Raw genomic sequence first — 27,851 nt, forward strand, 5'->3', positions numbered from 1 at the left:
CAATCGAAAATCAAATCAAGAGTCGGCTTTCTATTCCGCAACAAAGCCTCCTTCACTCACGCCGCCAAATTTACCCTAGTAAAACTGACTATCCTACCGATCCTCGACTTCGGCGATGTCATCTACAAAATTGCTTCCAACACTCTACTCAGCAAACTGGATGCAGTTTATCACAGTGCCATCCGCTTTGTCACTAAAGCACCTTATACCACCCACCACTGCGACTTGTATGCTCTAGTCGGCTGGCCCTCGCTGCATATTCATCGCCAGACCCACTGGCTCCAGGTCATCTACAAGTCCATGCTAGGTAAAGCTCCGCCTTATCTCAGTTCACTGGTCACGATGGCAACACCCATCCGTAGCACGCGCTCCAGCAGGTGTATCTCACTGATCATCCCTAAAGCCAACACCTCATTTGGCCACCTTTCGTTCCAGTACTCTACTGCCTGTGACTGGAACAAATTGCAAAAATCGCTGAAGTTGGAGACTTTTATCTCCCTCACCAGCTTCAAACATCTGCTATCTGAGCAGCTAACCGATCGCTGCAGCTGTACATAGTCTATTGGTAAATAGCCCACCCATTTTCACCTACCTCATCCCCATACTGTTTTTATTTATTTACTTTTCTGCTCTTTTGCACACCAATATCTCTACCTGTACATGACCATCTAATCATTTATCACTCCAGTGTTACTCTGCAAAATTGTAATTATTCGCCTACCTCCTCATGCCTTTTGCACACAATGTATATAGACTCCCCTTTTTTTCTACTGTGTTAATGACTTGTTAATTGTTTACTCCATGTGTAACTCTGTGTTGTCTGTTCACACTGCTATGCTTTATCTTGGCCAGGTCGCAGTTGCAAATGAGAACTTGTTCTCAACTAGCCTACCTGGTTAAATAAAGGTGAAATAAAATAAAAATAAAAATAAATCCTGACCACACTGCTTGGTCCGTTTTTGGTGGGATCTTTTGTAACGGCTCTCGTAGAAAGGAGTGGACCAAAGCGCAGCGTGGAAACACAATAGAAAAGTCTATATAAAGTGTCTGCAAATGTAGTAAGATTAGGGAGGTAGGGCAATAAATAGGCCATAGTGGCAAAATAATTACAGTTTAGCGAAATATTGGAATTTAGATTGGAATGTTCCACTCCGCATCCTGGGTCTCTTCCAACACACAAGACCCACGCACACACACAGAAAATACACCCTTGATGTGGAATGGTGGGGCTGTTGCTCACAGGAGTAGTGTGGGGTGTTACATCTGCCTAGAGATGAGAGAGAGAGTGGCAGGCTCTCAGAAAAGGGGCATCAGAAGCCATTTTAAATTTCACCAGGATGACATGTGTCCTCCACCTCTCAGCCGGCGCTGACAGGGGTGACAGTTACCCAGCTTGAAGGTTACTGAAAGTCGGGAGGAACACAGGAGTTTGCTGCTTGCGGCTTGATTTAAGACAATGTTTTCTGTTCTACTTTTAGTAAAGTATTCAGCACCCCAGATTATTATGATTTTTTTCACAAAAATAAATATGTCAGGAGGCTGAATAAATTAACCTGCGGACTTCTGGCAAACATATTATTCTGATAAAGTAGTAAAAACGGAAGGAGGAGATTTGGTTTGCAGAGAGGAGAGAGGCGATGGGAAGAACCACCAGTCACGATAAAGCTGGCCTCAGAGAGTATTTATCACAGGAGTTACTGAGATCAATGTGTTGGATGTAACTAATGAGAGTATTTATCACAGGAGTTACTGAGATCAATGTGTTGGATGTAACTAATGAGAGTATTTATCACAGGAGTTACTGAGATCAATGTGTTGGATGTAACTAATGAGAGTATTTATGACAGGAGTTACTGAGATCAATGTGTTGGATGTAACTAATGAGAGTATTTATCACAGGAGTTACTGAGATCAATGTGTTGGATGTAACTAATGAGAGTATTTATGACAGGAGTTACTGAGATCAATGTGTTGGATGTAACTAATGAGAGTATTTATCACAGGAGTTACTGAGATCAATGTGTTGGTTGTAACTAATGGTTTGTCCCCCATTCCCGGTAGGCAGGGCCAGGGAGAGGCTGTTCTTTACTGTGTGTCTGTCCGCAGGTGAATGACACAGAACAGTGTTGTTAACGTGTCTCCCTCCACTGGTCAATAATCATCTGCAGTTGGTCTTCCTCCAATGACACATTAACGCATTAAGTTCCCGTGCTATGACCAGTGAAGGGAGAAGAAAGTTCACGTCTTTGATAAAATACACATCTAAACCCAAAGACCAGTGGCACATTGCGCTCGATCGATCGGGCCGTGATTCATTCGAGGGAATTTGGTGTGGATCAATTTTGTATGAACAATGTTATGTTCCGCGTGGTATCGAGCATCAGGGATGCAGAAATCCAAATATTAACTGTGGTAATTAAAGTCTAACGTTAACTAATCAGGAAGTGTATTTGGTCAGCCAGTGGAGAGATACTGTACTGTACGGTGAAGGGAGGGGGGTCTTTGTACTGTACTGGGTGGTGAAGGGAGGGGGGTCTTTGTACTGTACTGGGTGGTGAAGGGAGGGGGTCTTTGTACTGTACTAGATGGTGAAGGGAGGGGGTCTTTGTACTGTACTGGGTGGTGAAGGGAGGGGGGTCTTTGTATTGTACTGGATGGTGAAGGGTGGGGGGTCGATGTACTGTACTAGATGGTGAAGGGAGGGGGGTCTTTGTACTGTACTGGATGGTGAAGGGAGGGGGGTCTTTGAACTGTACAAGATGGTGATGGGACCGGGGTCATTGTACTGTACTGCGTGGTGAAGGGAGGGGGGTCTTTGTACTGCACTGGATGGTGAAGGAGGGGGGTATTTGTATTGTACTGGGTGGTGAAGGGAGGGGGTCTTTGTATTGTACTAGGTGGTGAAGGGAGGGGGGTCTATGTACTGTACTGGATGGTGAAGGGAGGGGGGTCTTTGTACTGCACTGGATGGTGAAGGGAGGGGGGGGTATTTGTATTGTACTGGGTGGTGAAGGGAGGGGGGGGTCTTTGTATTGTACTAGGTGGTGAAGGGAGGGGGGTCTATGTACTGTACTGGATGGTGAAGGGAGGTGGGTCTTTGTACTGTACTGGGTGGTGAAGGGAGGGGGGAGGGGATATTTGACCTGTACTGGATGGTGAAGGGAGAGGGGTCTTTGTACTGTACTGGGTGGTGAAGGGAGGGGGTCTTTGTATTGTACTGGGTGGTGAAGGGAGGGGGTCTTTGTATTGTACTGGGTGGTGAAGGGAGGGGGGTCTATGTACTGTACTGGATGGTGAAGGGAGGTGGGTCTTTGTACTGTACTGGGTGGTGAAGGGAGAGGGGTCTTTGTACTGTACTGGGTGGTGAAGGGAGAGGGGTCTTTGTACTGTACTGGGTGGTGAAGGGAGAGGGGTCTTTGTACTGTACTGGATGGTGAAGGGAGAGGGGTCTTTGTATTGTACTAGGTGGTGAAGGGAGAGGGGTCTTTGTACTGTACTGGGTGGTGAAGGGAGAGGGGTCTTTGTATTGTACTAGGTGGTGAAGGGAGAGGGGTCTTTGTACTGTACTGGATGGTGAAGGGAGAGGGGTCTTTGTATTGTACTAGGTGGTGAAGGGAGAGGGGTCTTTGTACTGTACTGGGTGGTGAAGGGAGAGGGGTCTTTGTATTGTACTAGGTGGTGAAGGGAGAGGGGTCTTTGTACTGTACTGGGTGGTGAAGGGAGAGGGGTCTTTGTACTGTACTGGGTGGTGAAGGGAGAGGGGTCTTTGTATTGTACTGGGTGGTGAAGGGAGAGGGGTCTTTGTACTGTACTGGGTGGTGAAGGGAGAGGGGTCTTTGTACTGTACTGGATGGTGAAGGGAGAGGGGTCTTTGTACTGTACTGGGTGGTGAAGGGAGGGGGTCTTTGTATTGTACTAGGTGGTGAAGGGAGGGGGGTCTATGTACTGTACTGGATGGTGAAGGGAGGTGGGTCTTTGTACTGTACTGGGTGGTGAAGGGAGGGGGAGGGGATCTTTGTACTGTACTGGATGATGAAGGGAGAGGGTTCTTTGTACTGCACTGGGTGGTGAAGGGAGGGGGGTCTTTGTACTGTACCAGGTGGTGATAAAACAAGACCCCAGCCTCTTCTAGGGTTGAGAGGTCATAGCAGTTAGGATGATGAATGGCTGGAAACATGTAGAACCTCCGATCCAACGGCAGCACAAAGAGTCAAACCAAACCCTGTGTCGTGTCTTCACTATCATTAACTGAAGACTGATATTTTTTATCAAAAACTCTCTGTAATTATTATGCGTTTAGACTGATTAATCATGTAACCGTAATTACTAGGAAGTCGGGGCACCAAGGAAAAATATTCAGATTACAAAGTTATAATTTCCTAAAATAACTTTTCAGATATTTTCATATCTGATCCATAGTCTTCTGATTAATTAATAATTTACTTTACTTCACATTAGTCTCATTCCAAACGTCGTAAATGATTGGTTATCTACACGAACCCAGTCTTCACTATGAGTCATCCATACATCAATTGTCTTAATACTGCCCCCTATCCTCAACAAGTTTTTTCACTTTGGATGAATTGCGTGCCCATAGTGAACTGCATCCTACTCTGTCCTAGATTGCTAATACATGCATATTATTTTTACTATTGGATAGAAAACACTCTGAAGTTTCTAAAACTGTTTGAATTATGTCTGTGAGTATAACAGAACTCATAGGGCAGGCAATCTTCCAAACAGGAAGTGAAATTCTTAATATGGGTCAAATTTGACATCCACGCCCCCTCCTTTCCCAACAAGATATGGATCTCGTAGCACTTCCTACGCATTCCACTAGATGTCCTCATTCAGTAGAAAGTGGAATGGAGCTTTTGCTGTGAACTTTGACCGAATGGGAGGGGAAATAGTCACTGTCCCGACAGAATGCCATTTTCCTGTGGCGCATTTCTCTGTGGGTGCCACCGTCGTTCCATTTGGCTGCAGCTGAAAACACATGATCCGGTTGGAACGTTATTGGAAATATATGATAATAACATCCTGAATATTGATTCTCTACTTCGTTTGACCAGTTTATTCGACCTAGAATATATATTTTTGAAGTTTTCGTGCGAGTTTTCGTGCGAGTTGTCCTGGACCGGCGTCAGCTTTTGGGCACGTGAGCTGAAAGTGGTAGCAAATGCAGCTAATTGGACACTAGTATTGGATATTATGGAACAAAACAACGATTTATTGTGGAACTAGGACTCCTTGCACTGCAGTCTGATGAAAGATCATCAAAGGTAAGGGAATATTTATGATGTAATTTCGTATTTCTGTTGACTCCAACATGGCGGAGAAATACTTTAACGTCTGAGCGCTGTCTCAGATTATTTCATGGTAGGCTTTTTCCGTAACGTTTTTGAAAAATCTGACACAGCGGTTGCATTAAGAACCAGTGTATCTTTAATTATATGTAGAACGTGTATCTTTAGTCAAAGTTTATGATGAGTATTTCCAATGTAAACTGAGATTTGTGGATATAAATATGCATATTATCGAACAAAACATAAATGTATTGTGTATCATGTCATATGAGTGTCATCTGAGGAAGATTTTCAAAAGGTTAGTGATTCATTTTATCTCTAATCCTGCTTTTGTGAAAAAATGGCTGCGTTTTCCCTTTGATTTGGTGGTGGTCTAACATAAATATATGTTGTGTTTTCGCTGTAAAAAAAATTTTTTATCGGACATAACGGGTAGATGAACAAGATGTTTATCTTTCATTTGAGGTATTGGACTTGTTAATTTGTGAAAGTTAAATATTTCTAAAGAATATTTTTGAATTCCCTGCGCCACCTTTTCAGCTGAATGAGGGGGTGGAGTTCCTTGCCATAACAGTTTCATTTATTTATTACTAACTAAGTAATTCACAGAAATGCATAAACAAACAGGAAATATGGTAAATATGGCTACATGAAATGAGAATGTGCCCTAGTGGGCTAAACCGGCATGGCGGCTTGTTAGACAAAAGGGGAAGTGGGGGTCGACTAAGATTTCACTACAAAGTGATGATTATAACAATTGAAATGCTAATCCTTTGCACATGAACGTTCACTCATTTGCAAACAATTGCAATCAATATATATATTTATGCTCAGTGTGTCGTCTTGATCGCTGGTGAAAAGTTCATTTCTTTTGTAGAATTGTCCGTCTCTCTCTCTCTCTCTCTCTCTCTCTCTCTCTCTCTCTCTCTCTCTCTGTCGTGGTTATAGTGGGTAGTTCAGAGTAACATTCATTTGTTTCGTTATAGAATGGATGATTCGGTGGTTGTCGTTCTTCGCGTTCAATGATACCGAATTCCTAGCTGCAGACTAGTAATTAATATCAAAGACTTGTTCTTATTCTGTCAGTATAGATAGTCTAAGAGTTTAACCACGTGGTATGGTTAAAAGAATCAGCAATGGTCTACAACCTTTGTCCTCCTAATGGAGAAAAACATGGTCTGCAACCTTAGCCATCTCGTAATTGAGGTAAGCTCAGTCTGCTGATCGAAAACCCAAGTGGGGGTTTTATTTAGAATGGCAGAAAAGGGCTGTCCCAGGATGTCTGACCCTAACTGGGCTCCAGGGCGGTCAGGATGTCTGACCCTAACTGGGCTCAGGGGCGGTCCAGGATGTCTGACCCTAACTGGGCTCAGGGGGCGGTCCAGGATGTCTGACCCTAACTGGGCTCAGGGGCCGTCCAGGATGTCTGACCCTAACTGGGCTCAGGGGCCGTCCAGGATGTCTGACCCTAACTGGGCTCAGGGGCCCTCCTCTGATTTAATTCAAATCAAAAAGGGAATTGTATTTGTCTTCATGAAACAGTCCAAAATTATATTACACAATTATACAAACATTACCATACTCACTCATTCATCTTATACAACAATTAGATGTAAACCTCATATCTGGGGCTATTATATAAACAGTGTTATGGTAATGTGGCCACACCGTCTCCCATGAGCTTCCCCAAGTTGTGACAAACGGACCAGTTCGTAGCTCGATTCCTCACCGATCTTTTATACTTTCTCCGGAACATGAAATGCGTTGGTACCTCAAGTTCTGTGAGGTGGAAGGATTTCCTTTGTTCTCCATAAAAATCTACTCTCTCTATACTGTGTGGCCATGTGGCAAGGTCTCTCAGGAATTCACGACCTCTCTGACCACAGTAACCTAATTGATGGAGGCAGGGAGAGGGGGATGGGGCTTGTTATACCCAAAGAGGCCAACGTCAAGACACCTGTAAGACATCCGTATTAGACCATCTTTGCTGAGGCATCAATTAGGTTCCCCATTTACTGTGCGGTAAACTCTGTAGCATATCATCACGTGACTATTTACCTGTGAATGTACTGAGCAAATGTAGCTGCAACCTCTTTGATTTACGGAAGATACTGATTGTTCCTGTCATGATGGTACAGTATTGTAGGTTCGCAAAAGGTTATGCATAATAAAGTAGGATACACACTCAACCAAACAGGTCATGATTTTGTCTTCTCCAAATATCTCTAAGGTACTACAGAGTACATCAAGGTAGGTCTCAAAAATCAGTATGCAGACTAGCTCCACCACTAAATCTCCAACCTTCCCCTGCTTGGTCTCTTGTAACCCCTCCCCTCTTCCTGCCCACTGCGTAGTGGTGCTCATGCAGATGGAGAGATGTGTGAGTGGGCCAGGCCAGGTGATTTGCAGGCCCGCCCAAGTAAGCCTTCATTCCGTTGGCCTCCAATCTCCACCTGGGCCTTCGTTCCGTTGGCGTCTCATTTTGTCCTGGGCTCCGTCCGTGGGCGTCTCATCTCCTCCTGGGCCTCCGTCTGTTGGCGTCTCATCTCCTCCTGGGCCTTTGTCCCGCGGGCATCCATTTTGTCCTGGGCCTCCGTCCCGTGGGCATCTCATCTCCTCCCGTGTGCGTCTCATCTCTTCCTGGGCCTCTGTCCCATGGAGTCTCATCTCTTCTTGGGCCAGGGCTGATTTAATGCAGACTATGGGGGTCGTTAGGATGAGTAAGTGCTGGAGATGGACAGGCATATCTCCACAGCCGGCCATTTGTACTTGGATGGTGGAGGGGTGAGCAGAGAGGTTCTGTCCATTTGGAAGACTGACAGAGCAATCAGATGCACGTTAATCACGACTGCTTGCCTCATTAATCAGAAGAAGCACAGTCGCTAACTCGAATACCCCCCTCTCACCATCTTCGCAAATATATTTCCATTTAGAACTTGGTTAGCCTCCAATGACTGGGGATGAAAGTTAACTGTTGGAGCAGTGTGGAGGTGTCTCCCAAGTTGTGGGCAGAGTTTATCATTTGATCTGGTTAGTCTGTCGAAGATGTTCAAAGATGAACGATACATTTTCCCCTCTAAGGCATGTAAAAACACGCACCAAATTCTGTATTTCTATTTCAAACGGTTTTGTTATATTTCAGTCTCCTGTGATGTATATAAAGTTTAATATGGGATGCAAACTCAAAATATAATACATTTCATCTCTATATCCAACATGGTACAGGTGTCTTTTTTTTTAAGCCAATAACCATGTGTGTGAGGTGCATATTTTTGTTTCAAAGTAAATCAAATCAAATCAAATTTTATTTGTCACACATGTTTAGCAGATGTTAGTGCGAGTGTAGCGAAATGCTTGTGCTTCTAGTTCTGACAATGCAGTAATAACCAACAAGTAATCCAGCTAACAATTCCAAAACTACTACCTTATAGACACAAGCTGCTGCGCCTTCTTCACGATGCTGTCTGTGTGGGTGGACCAATTCAGTTTGTCTGTGATGTGTATGCCGAGGAACTTAAAACTTACTACCCTTTCCACTACTGTTCCATCGATGTGGATAGGGGGGTGTTCCCTCTGCTGTTTCCTGAAGTCCACAATCATCTCCTTAGTTTTGTTGACGTTGAGTGTAAGGTTATTTTCCTGACACCACACTCCGAGGGCCCTCACCTCCTCCCTGTAGGCCGTCTCGTCGTTGTTGGTAATCAAACCTACCACTGTTGTGTCGTCCGCAAACTTGATGGTTGAGTTGGAGGCATGCGTGGCCACGCAGTCGTGGGTGAACAGGGAGTACAGGAGAGGACTGAGAAAGCACCCTTGTGGGGCCCCAGTGTTGAGGATCAGCGGGGTGGAGATGTTGTTGCCTACCCTCACCACCTGGGGGCGGCCCGTCAGGAAGTCCAGTACCCAGTTGCACAGGGCGGGGTCGAGACCCAGGGTCTGAGGACGCGGCTGGGGATGCCGTCTGGGCCTGCAGCCTTGCGAGGGTTGAAATGACCAAGAAAAATGATTTTCCTCTAAACTAATGTGATCAGCGTCATTAATGGCCAGTGGCCATGCGGTGTAGGCGTTGGTTAACCACACGACTGTAAGTATCATGATGCCTGTAAAGTCTCCCATATTAAGTGCTCGACTTGGGCAGGAACTCACCGGAACTGACTACCAGCACATCACATTTTCTTCTGCTTGCCTGTTCCTCTTATAGAATATTATCTCAAAAGTATTGCCCATGTTGTACTGTCATATTAATGCAGTTCATGTTCATGGATGTATTGGAGCCTCTCCTCCCTCATCAACCCATCTCTCCAGGTGAACATCACACCCCCCACTTCATTAAAGACAGAAAAATATGAGGATAATTTTAAGATGGCTAGTTAGACCACTCCGCAGTTACAATTCTACTTAATAACACCAACCCCCAACAGTTGCAGTTAATAATTGCAGTACCCGATCAGATGGATAAATATCCTATTAATAAATATCAAACTCGTGCACTTTTTTTTACCATAATCATGCTTTATTATTACCAATGTGATTAAAAGGATAAACACAAACATACAATCCTCTGACAATAAAATACGTCAGCACATGACAGCATATCCAGCATCACACATTTTCAACAACGGCGCTCTTTCTCTTAGCATTGGTAGAGCTTGTTGACCCTCAGGACATCAATGTTGGACATGCCCTGTCTCTGTCCGATGGCCACAGATGGGTCTGGGATGGGAGTAATGGTTTCCTTTCCGTAGTTGTTAGTGTAAGCGGTTCTATCATAGTGCATGACAGAGGAGTAGTCGTATGCAGTATTCAGGTTGTTGGTGTCCTGCTTCTGGAAGTTCTCGATGGCGTAGTTATAGATGTATTGCCAGTTGATCCTGATATACTGGTCACGGTCACTCCTGTTGTGCTCGTGGTGGAAGCCCAGGGAGTGAAGCAGCTCATGCTGGATGATACCATGTTGAACACAGCCAAACTGTGCAAGAGACAATGTCTGCCTGTCCCCAACAGTCCCCATGGTACCAAAACACCCACCACTGCTCTGAATGTCCAGGTAGGAAGTCTGTGTCTTACGTGGAATGAAGCGGATGCAGGTCTTGCCATGGAAGTACTTCATGGCCGTCTCAATAGTCTCTACCTCCAAGCTGGAATATACAGCGCTGAGGATGTAAGGCACATACACCAAGCCGTCAGATGACTTCTTCCAGAGACAGCTGTACTGGCTGCTAAAGCACTTCATGGCGTTCCTGGTTCTAGGAGCCAGAATGTCTCCGTCCAGCAGCAGCTCATTGGTTCCGTTGTTGGACTCCAGGATCGCTGAAGTGATGGACACATGGTCCGGCTCATCATGGACCTCATTTCCACTGGCCTGCGATAGGCCCAGCAGCAGCAGCAGCAGGCTAAGAGTGGGTCTGTGGGTCATCTTTCCTCAGAGTATGTAGTTACTTTGGATGTATGAGTCCTTGGCTTTACCTGTGGAGGATCCTAAAATGTCTCATTCACCAAAGCTTGATGTCAGTGTTCTGTCAGAGCTGAGTTTATATACAGCTGTCCAATAGGTGTGACTGTGTAGGATTAACGGTTGGGGATGATGCTCACTGTCTTGGAAAAACAACGAGAGGGAGTACTCCACAACCTAACCCACTGTTTCAACAATTCATCCGTGTGGGTCAAATTACATTACACTTCAATTTCTTGAGGTATAAGTCGTCTCTATTACAACCACATATCCAGGATCGGATTCTACGATCATAATATTAACCATAAAGGGGATCAGATTACCTCACTGTCTGATCATAACATTAACCATAACAGGAATCAGATTACCTCACTGCCGATAATAACATTAACCATGAGGGGGATCAGAAAGTATCTGACCCTAGATCAGTGGTTAGGGACAAACTATATTGAGTCCATTCCTTTGGAGCACATGTTTGGTTTACATTGGGTGTGACAAGCATAACGAGATGGATCTCACTTAGGTGTGTTGTTTTAAAACAACCATTAGAGCCCAATTAGATGTTGGCCAGTTGGGACGCTACGTCCCACATATCCCAGAGAGGTTAAAACAACCATTACAGCCCAATTAGGTGGCAGTATAGAATAATAGTCATTTGTGTAGCTCAAGCACTTTAAAATCTAAAAACTGTCTCTACAGAAAAACTTAATCCTCAGTGTTGCTATGGTGCAAGCTGTGTATTGACTTTCCTAATGCTACGCATTTAGTAAGATTTAAAGCATATTAGCACACTATTTCCCACCCGTCACTTAACACACAACCTGATTAGAAGGCACTGTGTGTGTAAATACTAGTGTGCTTGTGTGAGTGCATGTATAGAAAAAGATTGCAGGAGACTATGAGAGGGCAAATTCTCTAGTTGTATTACTTGGCTCCTGATAAAATGGTGTGACTGATTAATTTTGTTATGTTGTTATGTTATTAATGTTATTAATAATTCCCATGCAGTTATTTGAATTTGGGTGCCTATAGTGTATCGTTCTGATAGGTGACAGGACCGTACGCTGTACCCTGGGTCTCGACCCGCCCTGTGCAGCTGGGTCCTGGACTTACAGACAGCACACCCCCAGGTGGTGAGGGTAGGAAACAACATCTCCACCCCGCTGATCCTCAACACTGGGGCCCCACAAGGGTACGTTCTCAACCCTCTCCTGTACTCCCTGTTCACCCATGACTGTGTGGCCATGCACACCTCTAATTCAATCGTAAAGTTTGCAGACGACACTACGGTGGTAGGCTTGATTACCAACAATGACAAGACGGCCTACAGGGAGGAGGTGAGGGCCTTCGGAGTGTGGTGTCAGGAAAATAACCTCACACCCTACAAAACAAAGGAGTTGATCGTGGACTTCAGGAAACAGCAGAGGGAGCCCCCTCCCCCCCTCCCCCAATCCACATTGACGTGACAGTAGTGGAGAAGGTGGAAATTTTTAAGTTCCTCGGGGAATACATCACGGACAAACTGAAATGGTCCACCCACACAGACAGCGGGCTGAAGAAGGTGAAGAATAGGCGCAACCTCAGGAGGCTGAAGAAATTTGGCTTGTCACCAAAAACACTCACAAGACCTTTACAGATGCACAATCGAGAGCATCCTGTCGGGCTGTATCACCGGCTGGTACGGCAACTGCTCCGCCAACAACCGTATAAGGCTCTCCAGAGGGTAGTGAGGTCTGCACAACGCATCACCAGGGGCAAACTAGCTGCCCTCCAGGACACCTACACCACCCGATGTCACAGGAAGGCCAAAAACATCATCAAGGACAACAATCACCCGAGCCACTGCCTGTTCACCCCGCTATCATCCAGAAGGTGAGGTCAGTACAGGTGCATCATAGCTGGGAGAGAGAGACTGAAAAACATCTTCTATCTCAAGGCCATCAGACTGTTAAACAGCCATCAATAACATTGAGTGGCTGCTGCCAACATACTGACTCAAATCTCTAGCCACTTTAATAATAAAACATTGGTTGTAATAAATGTATCACTAGTCACTTTAAACAGTGCCACTTTACATAATGTTTACATACCCTACATTACTCATCTCATATGTACATACTTGTACTCTATACCATCTACTGCATCTTGCCTATGCTGTTCGGCAATCGCTCATCCATATATTTATATGTACATATTCTTATTCATGCCTTTACACTTGTGTGTATAAGGTACTGTAGTTGTTGTGAAATTGTTAGATTACTTTTTAGATATTGCTGCATGGTCGGAACTAGAAGCACAAGCATTTCGCATTAACAGCTGCTAACCATGTGAATGTGACCAATAAAAGTTGCTTTGATTTGTTCACATACCACCTCTGCACAAGAGTAATGAATCAAACTAGAGTGGACAGACTATTGTGACACGGGGTCAGGTAAGAAAATGAAATGAAAACAAATAGAAACATTTTGGGACATTTGAGTTGTCAGCTTCAATGCCACACAACACTCCTTCTGTGGCCTCCAACTGCTCTTATACGCTAGTAAAACCAAATGCATGCTTTTGAACCGTTCGCTGCCCGCACCAGCCTGCCCGACTAGCATCACCACCCTGGACGGTTCCAACCTAGAATATGTGGACAACTACAAATACCTAGGTGTCTGGCTAGACTGTAAACTCTCCTTCCAGACTCATATTAAACATCTCCAATCCAAAATCAAATCTAGAATTGGCTATCTATTTCGCAACAAAGCCTCCTTCACTCACGTCGCCAAACTTACCGTAGTAAAACTGACTATCCTACCGATCCTCGATTTCGGCGATGTCATCTACAAGATAGCTTCCAATACTCTACTCAGCAAACTGGATGCAGTCCATCACAGTGCCATCCGTTTTGTTACCAAATCACCTTATACCACCTACCACTGCGACCTGTATGCTCTAGTCGGCTGGCCCTTGCTACATTTTCGTCGCCAGACCCACTGGCTCCAGGTCATCTATAAGCCTTTGCCAGGCAAAGCTCTGCCTTATCTCAGCTCACTGGTCACGATAACAACACCCACTCATAGCACACGTTCCAGCAGGTATATCTCACTGATCATCCCTAAAGCCAACACCTCATTTGGCCACCTTTCCTTCAAGTTCTCTGCTGCCAGTGACTGGAACGAAATGCAAAAATCCCTGAAGTTGGAGACATTTATTTCCCTCACCAACTTTAAACATCCACTATCTGAGCAGCTAACTGATCACTGCAGCTGTACATAGTCCATCAGTATATAGCCCACCCAATCTACCTACCTCATCCCCATACTGTTTTTATTTTATTTACTTTTCTGCTCTTTTGCACACCAGTATCTCTACTTGCACATCATCATCTGCTCATTTATCACTCCACTGTTAATCTGTTGTAATTGTAATTGTAATTGTAATTATTCGCTCCAATGTCCTATTTATTGCCTACCTCCTCATGCCTTTTGCACACACTGTATATAGACTTCCTTTTTCTACCGTATCATTGACTTGTTTATTTTGTTATTGGCTTATTTATTGTTTACTCCATGTGTTAACTCCTTCTCCTCCTGGGCCTCCGTCCCGTGTGCATCTCATCTCTTCCTGGGCCTCCGTCCCGTGTGCATCTCATCTCTTCCTGGGCCTCCGTCGCGTGTGCGTCTCATCTCTTCCTCGGCCTTCGTCCCGTGTGCATCTCATCTCTTCCTGGGCCTCCGTCCCGTGTGCGTCTCATCTCTTCCTCGGCCTTCGTCCCATGTGCGTCTCATCTCTTCCTGGGCCTTCGTCCCGTGTGCATCTCATCTCTTCCTGGGCCTTCGTCCCGTGTGCGTCTCATCTCTTCCTTGGCCTTCATCCCGTGTGCGTCTCATCTCTTCCTTGGTCTTCGTCCCGTGTGCATCTCATCACTTCCTGGGCCTTCGTCCCGTGTGCGTCTCATCTCTTCCTGGGCCTCCGTCCCGTGTGCATCTCATCTCTTCCTGGGCCTCCGTCGCGTGTGCATCTCATCTCTTCCTCGGCCTTCGTCCCGTGTGCATCTCATCTCTTCCTGGGCCTCCGTCCCGTGTGCATCTCATCTCTTCCTGGGCCTCTGTCCCATGGGGTCTCATCTCTTCTTGGACCAGGGCTGATTTAATGCAGATTATGGGGCTCGTTAGGATGAGTAAGTGCTGGAGATGGACAGGCATATCTCCACAGCCGGCCATTTGTACTCGGATGGTGGAGGGGTGAGCAGAGAGGTTCTGTCCATTTAGAAGACAGACAGAGCAATCAGATGCACGTTAATCATGACTGCTTGCCTCATTAATCAGAAGAAGCACAGTCGCTAACTCGAATACCCCCTCTCACCATCTTCGCAAATATATTTCCATTTAGAACTTGGTTAGCCTCCAATGACTGGGGATGAAAGTTAACTGTTGGAGCAGTGTGGAGGTGTCTCCCAAGTTGTGGGCAGAGTTTATCATTTGATCTGGTTAGTTTGTCGAAGATGTTAGAAGATGAATGATACATTTTCCTCTCAAAGGCCTGTTGACAAAGGACAGATTCCTTTTCAAGTCATTTGTACAGTGAATAATGAATAGGAGAGTGAGATGCCTTGCTTCCTGCTCTCTTGAAGTTCTGCATAAGGTGACATTCATATTTCATACACATGAATTAGCATTTCATATTAGCATATTTTTGCTTGGTTTACAACAAAACCCCAAAACAAGGAGGGGAGAGAGGTGGGAAGTAAGACTCGCTTTCCTTTGGTCTCAACCCAAAAGGACCAGGGCATCTTATAAATTCTCCTCCAACAGCCCCGCATGTTCAGCATGCTCCTTGTGTCCACAGCAGATCACGTCACCTTCACCCATATCTCCCTCTGTGAACACCTTGACGTGCCTCTGAAAGGTCACAGCATCAACACAGAGACAGCCTCATTCACAATGGAATGGAATACATGCAGGTTGCCTTTCCCCCAACAACTAGATAGATATTAGATAGATATAGATATTGATCATGGCGCGTTTCTATGTTTGGAGAAAATTGGTTAAAATCACATGATGCTATTAGTATCATCGGTCATTGGAATGCTGCTCATAGACCTTGCTAACATAGTACATGGCAGCCATCCACAGAGGGAGCTCAGGGCTTTGACAGAGGTTGTTAGGGCTTTTGTAGGCACCCATGTGGTAACTGTGAGGGGTCACATGAATCTTCAGAAAAGCCGTAAAACCATTCTTCTAACATTTTTTAATATTGGTGGCCAATGGCCAGCCATCATCATTTCAACAAAAAACAAAGCAGCTCTAGTTTGGCTGTGTCAGAGTAGCCACTGTTTAATTCAGTCTTTGAATTTAGGCGTCACATGATGTCTATTTGTTTCTGTTGGACAGTGATAATCTTCTGGTAGCCCCAGTCCATGGTTATTCCCTATCCCCTGGTGGATTGGGTTGTTTATTTCAAAACGAATTTGCCATCATCCAATCACCAACGGTATAGCAGTTTCCATTTTTGCCTAATCCCTGCCATACAGCTGCTCCAGAAAGATAAGACCACAACTATACAAAAGTCAAAACACAATAAGTAAATAAATATAGGTTTGATCAACAAGAAAATCAGCTCCATGGATATGTTTTCTTGTTTGTTCTGTAAAACCTGCATAGGGATTGCTTTCTCGCCTCTACATGAGATGTATTTTCAGTGATTCATCCTTGGGAAGGACACACAGAATCTCAAATTCTATTGGTCTTGTAAGGGCATGATACATTTTCAGAGGGGGAAAATGATTCTTCTTCTGCAGAAATGAATCTCTGATGACAGGTTAGTCACTCCGTGTCCCATCACTTGCTGGTATGTGGTTAGAGTTAGAGTAAACACTGGCTAATCAATTCCCCATCATCGCCTATAGATCACTGTCTGGGAGCAGAGACGTGGACTGACTCTCTATGCCGGCTGATGTACCATTCCATTATTGCACTTGCTGTATGAAGCCTTATTTAATGCTGCGATACTGGAAACTCAATTAGACACCGAGGTAATGGATTACTGCAATAAGAATGCCATCACCAGAAGGACTTTACATTTGGTCCAGCATGGACAAATAACACAGAGGACAGGGCTTTGAATTAGGATTTTCAAACTGTTGTATGTCTCCCTGTGTCCTTCCTTTTCAATATCATATTTCAGTAATCATCTCAGCAATATCATATTTGCCGTAGCCCTTTCATGTAGTAAAATGACCAAATTGCCCTCTAGTGACCTCATGGGTGGAATATTATTAATATTTTTCATAATTCCATAATTAATAAACATTACTTCATTAAAAACCCGCCCCAAATTCTGTATTTCTATTTCAAACGGTTTTGTTATATTTCAGTCTCCTATGATGTATATAAAGTTTAATATGGGATGCAAACTCAAAATATAATACATTTCATCTCTATATCCAACATGGTACAGGTGTCTTTTTTTAAGCCAATAACCATGTGTGTGAGGTGCATATTTTAGTTTCAAAGTAGATTTCCTTGAAATGACCAAGAAACATTATTTTCCTCTAAACTAATGTGATCAGCGTCATTAATGGCCAGTGGCCATGCGGTGTAGGCGTTGGTTAACCACACGACTGTAAGTATCATGATGCCTGTAAAGTCTCCCATATTTAGTGCTCGACTTGGGCAGGAACTCACCGGAACTGACTACCAGCACATCACATTTTCTTCTGCTTGCCTGTTCCTCTTATAGAATATTATCTCAAAAGTATTGCCCATGTTGTACTGTCATATTAATGCAGTTCATGTTCATGGATGTATTGGAGCCTCTCCTCCCTCATCAACCCATCTCTCCAGGTGAACATCACACCCCCCACTTCATTAAAGACAGAAAAATACGAGGATCATTTTAAGATGGCTAGTTTTACAGGACTGAATGTTAGACCACTCCGCAGTTACAATTCTACTTAATAACACCAACCCCCAAGAGCTGCAGTTAATAATTGCAGTACCTGATCAGATGGATAAATATACTATTAATAAATATCAAACTTGTGCACTTTTTTGTACCATAATCATGCTTTATTATTACCAATGTGATTAAAAGGATAAACACAAACATACAATCCTCTGACAATAAAATACGTCAGCACATGACAGCATATCCAGCATCACACATTTTCAACAACGGCGCTCTTTCTCTTAGCATTGGTAGAGGTTGTTGACCCTCAGGACATCAATGTCGGACATGCCCTGTCTCTGTCCGATGGCCACAGATGGGTCTGGGATGGAGTAATGGTTTCCTTTCCGTAGTTGTTAGTGTAAGCGGTTCTATCATAGTGCATGACAGAGGAGTAGTCGTATGCAGTATTCAGGTTGTTGGTGTCCTGCTTCTGGAAGTTCTCGATGGCGTAGTTATAGATGTATTGCCAGTTGATCCTGATATACTGGTCACGGTCACTCCTGTTGTGCTCGTGGTGGAAGCCCAGGGAGTGAAGCAGCTCATGCTGGATGATACCATGTTGAACACAGCCAAACTGTGCAAGAGACAATGTCTGCCTGTCCCCAACAGTCCCCATGGTACCAAAACACCCGCCACTGCTCTGAATGTCCAGGTAGGCAGTCTGTGTCTTACGTGGAATGAAGCGGATGCAGGTCTTGCCATGGAAGTACTTCATGGCCGTCTCAATAGTCTCTACCTCCAAGCTGGAATATACAGCGCTGAGGATGTAAGGCACATACACCAAGCCGTCAGATGACTTCTTCCAGAGACAGCTGTACTGGCTGCTAAAGCACTTCATGGCGTTCCTGGTTCTAGGAGCCAGAATGTCTCCGTCCAGCAGCAGCTCATTGGTTCCGTTGTTGGACTCCAGGATCGCTGAAGTGATGGACACATGGTCCGGCTCATCATGGACCTCATTTCCACTGGCCTGCGATAGGCCCAGCAGCAGCAGCAGCAGGCTAAGAGTGGGTCTGTGGGTCATCTTTCCTCAGAGTATGTAGTTACTTTGGATGGATGAGTCCTTGGCTTTACCTGTGGAGGATCCTAAAAATGTCTCATTCACCAAAGCTTGATGCCAGTGTTCTGTCAGAGCTGAGTTTATATACAGCTGTCCAATAGGTGTGACTGTGTAGGATTAACGGTTGGGGATGATGCTCACTGTCTTGGAAAAACAACGAGAGGGAGTACTCCACAACCTAACCCACTGTTTCAACAATTCATCCATGTGGGTCAAATTACATTACATTTCAATTTCTTGAGGTATAAGTCGTCTCTATTACAACCACATATCCAGGATCGGATTCTACGATCATAATATTAACCATAACAGGAATCAGATTACCTCACTGCCGATAATAACATTAACCATGAGGGGGGATCAGAAAGTATCTGACCCTAGATCAGTGGTTAGGGACAAACTATATTGAGTCCATTCCTTTGGAGCACATGTTTGGTTTACATTGGGTGTGACAAGCATAACGAGATGGATCTCACTTAGGTGTGTTGTTTTAAAACAACCATTAGAGCCCAATTAGATGTTGGCCAGTTGGGACGCTACGTCCCACATATCCCAGAGAGGTTAAAAAATAAAGATGGGGTTTTAAAAAGAGATACAGAAGGAATAAAAGAAGTAGTTGGGGATTTTTATGGGGAACTGTTTGGGGTAAAAGATGTGTGCGAAGAAACAATGGGGGACCTTTTAACATACATCGACAAGACCCTACCCAATACAGACGACCTGACAAAAGACCTGACGAGGACAGAAATAGAACAAGGACTGAAACATTTTAAGAGGGGTAAATCACCTTTGGAGTTTTATTTGACCTTTTGGGATGTTTTAGCCGACGAACGTATGACTGTTTTTACCGACTTTGAACATCTTGACAGACTACCTGACAGTTTTAGAGTGGGGATCGTGACTCTTTTACATAAGAAAAACGACAGAACGGACCTGAAGAACTGGAGACCGATAACCCTTTTAAACTTTGATTGTAAACTTTTTACCAAGGTTTTAAAACAACCATTACAGCCCAATTAGATGGCAGTATAGAATAATAGTCATTTGTCTAGCTCAAGCACTTTAAAATCTAAAAACTGTCTCTACAGAAAAACTTAATCCTCAGTGATGCTATGGTGCAAGCTGTGTATTGACTTTCCTAATGCTACGCATTTAGTTAGATTTAAAGCATATTAGCACACTATTTCCCACCCGTCACTTAACACACAACCTGATTAGAAGGCTCTGTGTGTGTAAATACTAGTGTGCTTGTGTGAGTGCATGTATAGAAAAAGATTGCAGGAGAGTATGAGAGGGCAAATTCTCTAGTTGTATTACTTGGCTCCTGATAAAATGGTGTGACTGATTAATTTTGTTATGTTGTTATGTTGTTATGTAATGTTATTAATAATTCCCATGCAGTTATTTGAATTTGGGTGCCTATAGTGTATCGTTCTGATAGGTGACAGGACCGTACGCTGTACCCTGGGTCTCGGCCCGCCCTGTGCAACTGGGTCCTGGACTTTGACGGCACGCCCACAGGTGGAGAGGGTAGGAAACAACATCACCACCCCGCTGATCCTCAACACTGGGGCCCCACAAGGGTGCTTTCTCAGCCCTCTCCTGTACTCCCTGTCAACCATGACTGCATGGCCATGCACGCCTCTAACTCAATCATCAAGTTTGCAGACAACACTACAGTGGTAGGCTTGATTACCAACAATGCAAGATGGCCTACAGGGAGGAGGTGAGGGCCCCCGGAGTGTGGTGTCAGGAAAATAACCTCACACTCAACGTCAAAAAAAACAAAGGAGATGATCGTGGATTTCAGGAAACAGCAGAGGGTTCACAACACGTCTGCACAACAGTAATGAATCAAACTAGGGTGGACAGACTATTGTGACACGGGGTCAGGTAACAAAATTAAATGAAAAGAAATTGACACATTTCGGACATTTTAGTAGTCATTTTGTGTCAAAATCTATGAAACAAACAATAAGGTGGGGGAAAAAAAATGTTTAAGCCCCCCTTTTTATGCCAATTATTTTTGCTGATTTAGTAGTCATTTTCAATGGAGAACTTATTATCAAATATAGATGAACTATCAGATGATTTCTTGTTTATTATGCACAAATTATGTTAACCAATGTGATGATTATTCATGAACAGTAGCATGGAACAAGTCCAGTGGTTTGAGAAGGGGGAGTAGTTAGAGACAGGAAATTGTGTAGAGCCACGGGTTTGACTGTGTACAGGGATTTGAAAATACACTAAAATGTGACAGCCAGCTCTGGGTTGGAGTAGAGCATCTTCATCGAGAGGAGAGAGGAAAGTGTAGGGATGAGGAAAAGAGACAAAGGACAAGCAGGGAGCAGAGGAGAGGACATGGAGGATATCGGAGCTCAGAGCCCTGTGCTTGAGAGGAGAAAGAGAATGGGGGAAAGGGAGGAAGAAAGAGGAGGGGGAAAGAGAAGGGGGAAAGAGGAGGGAGAAAGAGGAGGGGGAAAGAGAAGGGGGAAAGAGAAGGGGGAAAGAGGAGGGAGAAAGAGGAGGGGGAAAGAGGAGGGAGAAAGAGGAGGGAGAAAGAGGAGGGAGAAAGAGGAGGGAGAAAGAGGAGGGGGAAAGAGGAGGGGGAAAGAGAAGGGGGAAAGAGGAGGGAGAAAGAGGAGGGGAAAAGAGGAGGGGGAAAGAGGAGGGGGAAAGAGAAGGGGGAAAGAGGAGGGGGAAAGAGGAGGGAGAAAGAGGAGGGAGAAAGAGAAGGGAGAAAGAGGAGGGGGAAAGAGGAGGGGGAAAGAAAAGGGGGAAAGAGAAGGGGGAAAGGGAAGGGGGAAAGAGGAGGGAGAAAGAGGAGGGGGAAAGAGAAGGGGGAAAGAGGAGGGAGAAAGAGGAGGGGGAAAGAGGAGGGGGAAAGAGAAGGGGGAAAGAGAAGGGGGAAAGAGGAGGTAGAAAGATGAGGGGGAAAGAGGAGGGGGAAAGAGGAGGGGGAAAGAGAGGGGGAAAGAGAAGGGGGAAAGAGAAGGGGGAAAGAAGAGGGAGAAAGAGAAGGGAGAAAGAGGAGGGGGAAAGAGAAGGGAGAAAGAGGAGGGGGAAAGAGGAGGGGAAAGAAAAGGGAGAAAGAGAAGGGGGAAGAGGAGGGATTAAGAGTAGGGGTTAAGAGTAGGGGGAAAGAGGAAGGAGAAAGATAAGGGGGAAAGATGAGGGAGAAACAGGAGGGGGAAAGAGGGGGGGAAAGAGAAGGGGGAAGAGGAGGGATTAAGAGTAGGGGGAAAGAGGAAGGAGAAAGAGAAGGGGGGAAAGAGGAGGGGAGAAAGAGAAGGGGGAAAGAGGAGGGGGAAAGAGGAGGGGGAAAGAGGAGGGAGAAAGAGGAGGGGAGGGAGAAAGAGGAGGGGAAAGAGGAGGGGGAAAAAGAAGGGGGGGAAGAGGAAGGGAGAAAGATAAGGGGGAAAGATGAGGGGGAAAGAGGAGGGAGAAAGATCAGGGGGAAAGAGGAGGGTGAGTGACAGGAGGGGAGTAGAGGAGAGGGACAGAAAAGCTGGCAGCAGTGCTTTAGACAGTGGAAGGAAACGCAGACTGACAGGTAAACCCAGGAGGATGGACCGGCCTGCATCCAGCTGTCGGGTAGAGCTCATCTGGTACCACCAGAGCCCACTGCCACTCACACCACACGTACCCATGCACGTCAACCAGCCAGGGGAAGAACAGGACAGGAGGAGCCCTGCATATGGCCATGCTGGTACAGCTGTGCCCCAGCCACACACTAGGCTCTTCTAATGAGCAAAACGTTATCATAATGCAGCGTGCAAGGACATGGGAGTGATTATCATCTGACACACAGTGGATGTGTTGCCATGCCTGTATCTTGTCCTCTTGTTGATGAAAATCGTTCCATCATTATGTCAGTTGCACCTTATTATTAGTGTTGGGTTAGAATGTAGAGCCAAGACAATGGAGGTGGATTCTGTCTCAGGGGATGTAGTTTTGTCTCTGTAGCAATGCATACATACTGGTAACATCATGGAGGTCATTCCAAACACTCCCCAACATTACAGCATAATACACCACTATGGTTTACTGTTACACTGAGATACACCAGTTAGACTGCTGCCCTCTCGTGGTTTCTTTAGATCAGAGATAGGACCAGCAAAACAATTCCGTGATAAGACAATTTAACTTTCACAGACAACAAGGCCTGGAGGACAGCAGGTGACCCCTGGACAACAGGAGGGGAAAAAGGCATCGGGGATATTTCAAGAAATGTAATTAAGTGGTTATAAAATAGAATAGAGACAATGGATTTTCTTTGTCCCCCAAGAACAAGTTTACAGGCCCAAGAAAAACAGTTTGCCTGTCTGTGTATTGATCGAGGAGTGTATTGATCTGTTGCTAAGCTGTGTAAGTTTGTTTAAGTTGGATCTATGGAGTGTGAGCACAACTATCTTGTTCTGAAAAGCTAACACAGATGGTGATGGGAGGGCATGTCAATAAAAAAAAATGGCAGGGGTTACACGATGATTTTCAAATGTTTCAAATGTTGATGGGAATCAACTGATATAACAGCCTCTGCCAGCAGGTGAGCTGATAGTTCCTGCAGTTACACTTGATTCAATAACAGCGTAAGAGCTGAACATTTCTCTCAACCGAGCGCAGAAAGATACACAAAGTCTTGTACAGTACTATAGCGCTTGTTATTTCATTAGGTTAGGTTCTCAAAGGATTTGTGCCGTGGATACATAGCCGTAATGAAAGCATTATCCTTTACAGGGGCGCAACTTTCACTGGGGACGGTGGGGACATTACACCTCCACATTCTGAAATTGCATTTATGTCACCCCCAGTTTTATCATTGTGCTGTGATACAAAAGACAGCATCGATGTTTGGTGGTAGGTCAGGTAGACTGTTTGGTAGTAGGTCAGGTAGGCTGTTTGGTGGTAGGTCAGGTAGACCGTTTGGAGGTAGGTCAGGTAGACTGTTTGGTGGTAGGTCGGGTAGGCTGTTTGGTGGTAGGTCAGGTAGGCTGTTTGGTGGTAGGTCAGGTAGGCTGTTTGGTAGTAGGTCAGGTAGACTGTTTGGTAGTAGGTCAGGTAGACTGTTTGGTAGTAGGTCAGGTAGGCTGTTTGGAGGTAGGTCAGGTAGGCTGTTTGGAGGTAGGTCAGGTAGGCTGTTTGGTGGTAGGTCAGGTAGGCTGTTTGGTGGTAGGTCAGGTAGACTGTTTGGAGGTAGGTCAGGTAGGCTGTTTGGTGGTAGGTCAGGTAGGCTGTTATTTCATTAGGTTAGGTTCTCAAAGGATTTGTGCCGTGGATACATAGCCGTAATGAAAGCATTATCCTTTACAGGGGCGCAACTTTCACTGGGGACGGTGGGGACATTACACCTCCACATTCTGAAATTGCATTTATGTCACCCCCAGTTTTATCATTGTGCTGTGATACAAAAGACAGCATCGATGTTTGGTGGTAGGTCAGGTAGACTGTTTGGTAGTAGGTCAGGTAGGCTGTTTGGTGGTAGGTCAGGTAGACTGTTTGGAGGTAGGTCAGGTAGACTGTTTGGTAGTAGGTCGGGTAGGCTGTTTGGTGGTAGGTCAGGTAGACTGTTTGGTGGTAGGTCAGGTAGGCTGTTTGGTAGTAGGTCAGGTAGACTGTTTGGTAGTAGGTCAGGTAGACTGTTTGGTAGTAGGTCAGGTAGGCTGTTTGGAGGTAGGTCAGGTAGGCTGTTTGGAGGTAGGTCAGGTAGGCTGTTTGGTGGTAGGTCAGGTAGGCTGTTTGGTGGTAGGTCAGGTAGACTGTTTGGAGGTAGGTCAGGTAGGCTGTTTGGTGGTAGGTCAGGTAGGCTGTTATTTCATTAGGTTAGGTTCTCAAAGGATTTGTGCCGTGGATACATAGCCGTAATGAAAGCATTATCCTTTACAGGGGCGCAACTTTCACTGGGGACGGTGGGGACATTACACCTCCACATTCTGAAATTGCATTTATGTCACCCCCAGTTTTATCATTGTGCTGTGATACAAAAGACAGCATCGATGTTTGGTGGTAGGTCAGGTAGACTGTTTGGTAGTAGGTCAGGTAGGCTGTTTGGTGGTAGGTCAGGTAGACTGTTTGGAGGTAGGTCAGGTAGACTGTTTGGTAGTAGTTCGGGTAGGCTGTTTGGTGGTAGGTCAGGTAGACTGTTTGGTGGTAGGTCAGGTAGGCTGTTTGGTAGTAGGTCAGGTAGACTGTTTGGTAGTAGGTCAGGTAGACTGTTTGGTAGTAGGTCAGGTAGGCTGTTTGGAGGTAGGTCAGGTAGGCTGTTTGGAGGTAGGTCAGGTAGGCTGTTTGGTGGTAGGTCAGGTAGGCTGTTTGGTGGTAGGTCAGGTAGACTGTTTGGAGGTAGGTCAGGTAGGCTGTTTGGTGGTAGGTCAGGTAGGCTGTTATTTCATTAGGTTAGGTTCTCAAAGGATTTGTGCCGTGGATACATAGCCGTAATGAAAGCATTATCCTTTACAGGGGCGCAACTTTCACTGGGGACGGTGGGGACATTACACCTCCACATTCTGAAATTGCATTTATGTCACCCCCAGTTTTATCATTGTGCTGTGATACAAAAGACAGCATCGATGTTTGGTGGTAGGTCAGGTAGACTGTTTGGTAGTAGGTCAGGTAGGCTGTTTGGTGGTAGGTCAGGTAGACTGTTTGGAGGTAGGTCAGGTAGACTGGTAGTAGGTCGGGTAGGCTGTTTGGTGGTAGGTCAGGTAGGCTGTTTGGTGGTAGGTCAGGTAGGCTGTTTGGTAGTAGGTCAGGTAGACTGTTTGGTAGTAGGTCAGGTAGACTGTTTGGTAGTAGGTCAGGTAGGCTGTTTGGAGGTAGGTCAGGTAGGCTGTTTGGAGGTAGGTCAGGTAGGCTGTTTGGTGGTAGGTCAGGTAGGCTGTTTGGTGGTAGGTCAGGTAGGCTGTTATTTCATTAGGTTAGGTTCTCAAAGGATTTGTGCCGTGGATACATAGCCGTAATGAAAGCATTATCCTTTACAGGGGCGCAACTTTCACTGGGGACGGTGGGGACATTACACCTCCACATTCTGAAATTGCATTTATGTCACCCCCAGTTTTATCATTGTGCTGTGATACAAAAGACAGCATCGATGTTTGGTGGTAGGTCAGGTAGACTGTTTGGTAGTAGGTCAGGTAGGCTGTTTGGTGGTAGGTCAGGTAGACTGTTTGGAGGTAGGTCAGGTAGACTGTTTGGTAGTAGGTCAGGTAGGCTGTTTGGTGGTAGGTCAGGTAGGCTGTTTGGTAGTAGGTCAGGTAGACTGTTTGGTAGTAGGTCAGGTAGACTGTTTGGTAGTAGGTCAGGTAGGCTGTTTGGAGGTAGGTCAGGTAGGCTGTTTGGAGGTAGGTCAGGTAGGCTGTTTGGAGGTAGGTCAGGTAGGCTGTTTGGTAGTAGGTCAGGTAGGCTGTTTGGTAGTAGGTCAGGTAGACTGTTTGGAGGTAGGTCAGGTAGACTGTTTGGAGGTAGGTCAGGTAGGCTGTTTGGTGGTAGGTCAGGTAGACTGTTTGGTGGTAGGTCAGGTAGGCTGTTTGGAGGTAGGTCAGGTAGACTGTTTGGAGGTAGGTCAGGTAGGCTGTTTGGAGGTAGGTCAGGTAGGCTGTTTGGAGGTAGGTCAGGTAGGCTGTTTGGTAGTAGGTCAGGTAGGCTGTTTGGTAGTAGGTCAGGTAGACTGTTTGGTAGTAGGTCAGGTAGACTGTTTGGAGGTAGGTCAGGTAGGCTGTTTGGTAGTAGGTCAGGTAGGCTGTTTGGTGGTAGGTCAGGTAGACTGTTTGGTAGTAGGTCAGGTAGGCTGTTTGGAGGTAGGTCAGGTAGGCTGTTTGGAGGTAGGTCAGGTAGGCTGTTTGGTGGTAGGTCAGGTAGGCTGTTTGGTGGTAGGTCAGGTAGACTGTTTGGAGGTAGGTCAGGTAGGCTGTTTGGTCGTAGGTCAGGTAGGCTGTTTGGAGGTAGGTCAGGTAGACTGTTTGGTAGTAGGTCAGGTAGACTGTTTGGTAGTAGGTCAGGTAGACTGTTTGGTAGTAGGTCAGGTAGGCTGTTTGGAGGTAGGTCAGGTAGGCTGTTTGGAGGTAGGTCAGGTAGGCTGTTTGGTGGTAGGTCAGGTAGGCTGTTTGGTGGTAGGTCAGGTAGACTGTTTGGAGGTAGGTCAGGTAGGCTGTTTGGTGGTAGGTCAGGTAGGCTGTTATTTCATTAGGTTAGGTTCTCAAAGGATTTGTGCCGTGGATACATAGCCGTAATGAAAGCATTATCCTTTACAGGGGCGCAACTTTCACTGGGGACGGTGGGGACATTACACCTCCACATTCTGAAATTGCATTTATGTCACCCCCAGTTTTATCATTGTGCTGTGATACAAAAGACAGCATCGATGTTTGGTGGTAGGTCAGGTAGACTGTTTGGTAGTAGGTCAGGTAGGCTGTTTGGTGGTAGGTCAGGTAGACTGTTTGGAGGTAGGTCAGGTAGACTGTTTGGTAGTAGGTCGGGTAGGCTGTTTGGTGGTAGGTCAGGTAGGCTGTTTGGTGGTAGGTCAGGTAGGCTGTTTGGTAGTAGGTCAGGTAGACTGTTTGGTAGTAGGTCAGGTAGACTGTTTGGTAGTAGGTCAGGTAGGCTGTTTGGAGGTAGGTCAGGTAGGCTGTTTGGAGGTAGGTCAGGTAGGCTGTTTGGTGGTAGGTCAGGTAGGCTGTTTGGTGGTAGGTCAGGTAGACTGTTTGGAGGTAGGTCAGGTAGGCTGTTTGGTGGTAGGTCAGGTAGGCTGTTATTTCATTAGGTTAGGTTCTCAAAGGATTTGTGCCGTGGATACATAGCCGTAATGAAAGCATTATCCTTACAGGGCGCAACTTTCACTGGGGACGGTGGGGACATTACACCTCCACATTCTGAAATTGCATTTATGTCACCCCAGTTTTATCATTGTGCTGTGATACAAAAGACAGCATCGATGTTTGGTGGTAGGTCAGGTAGACTGTTTGGTAGTAGGTCAGGTAGGCTGTTTGGTGGTAGGTCAGGTAGACTGTTTGGAGGTAGGTCAGGTAGACTGTTTGGTAGTAGGTCAGGTAGGCTGTTTGGTGGTAGGTCAGGTAGGCTGTTTGGTAGTAGGTCAGGTAGACTG

General features: G+C 45.5%; 1 protein-coding gene and 1 pseudogene across 1 annotated transcript; both read right to left on the minus strand.

Moving 5' to 3' along the window:
- Positions 1-9,939: 9,939 nt before the first annotated feature.
- LOC127909010 (high choriolytic enzyme 1-like) lies at positions 9,940-10,722 on the minus strand. The gene has a single exon (XM_052468873.1). It carries the CDS (start codon positions 10,720-10,722, stop codon positions 9,940-9,942), a length of 783 nt encoding a protein of 260 aa, XP_052324833.1.
- Positions 10,723-17,933: 7,211 nt separating this feature from the next.
- LOC127909011 (high choriolytic enzyme 1-like) lies at positions 17,934-18,715 on the minus strand (annotated as a pseudogene).
- Positions 18,716-27,851: the final 9,136 nt, after the last annotated feature.

The sequence above is a fragment of the Oncorhynchus keta genome, chromosome 18 (genome assembly GCF_023373465.1).
Source record: "Oncorhynchus keta strain PuntledgeMale-10-30-2019 chromosome 18, Oket_V2, whole genome shotgun sequence".
NCBI lineage: Eukaryota > Metazoa > Chordata > Actinopteri > Salmoniformes > Salmonidae > Oncorhynchus > Oncorhynchus keta.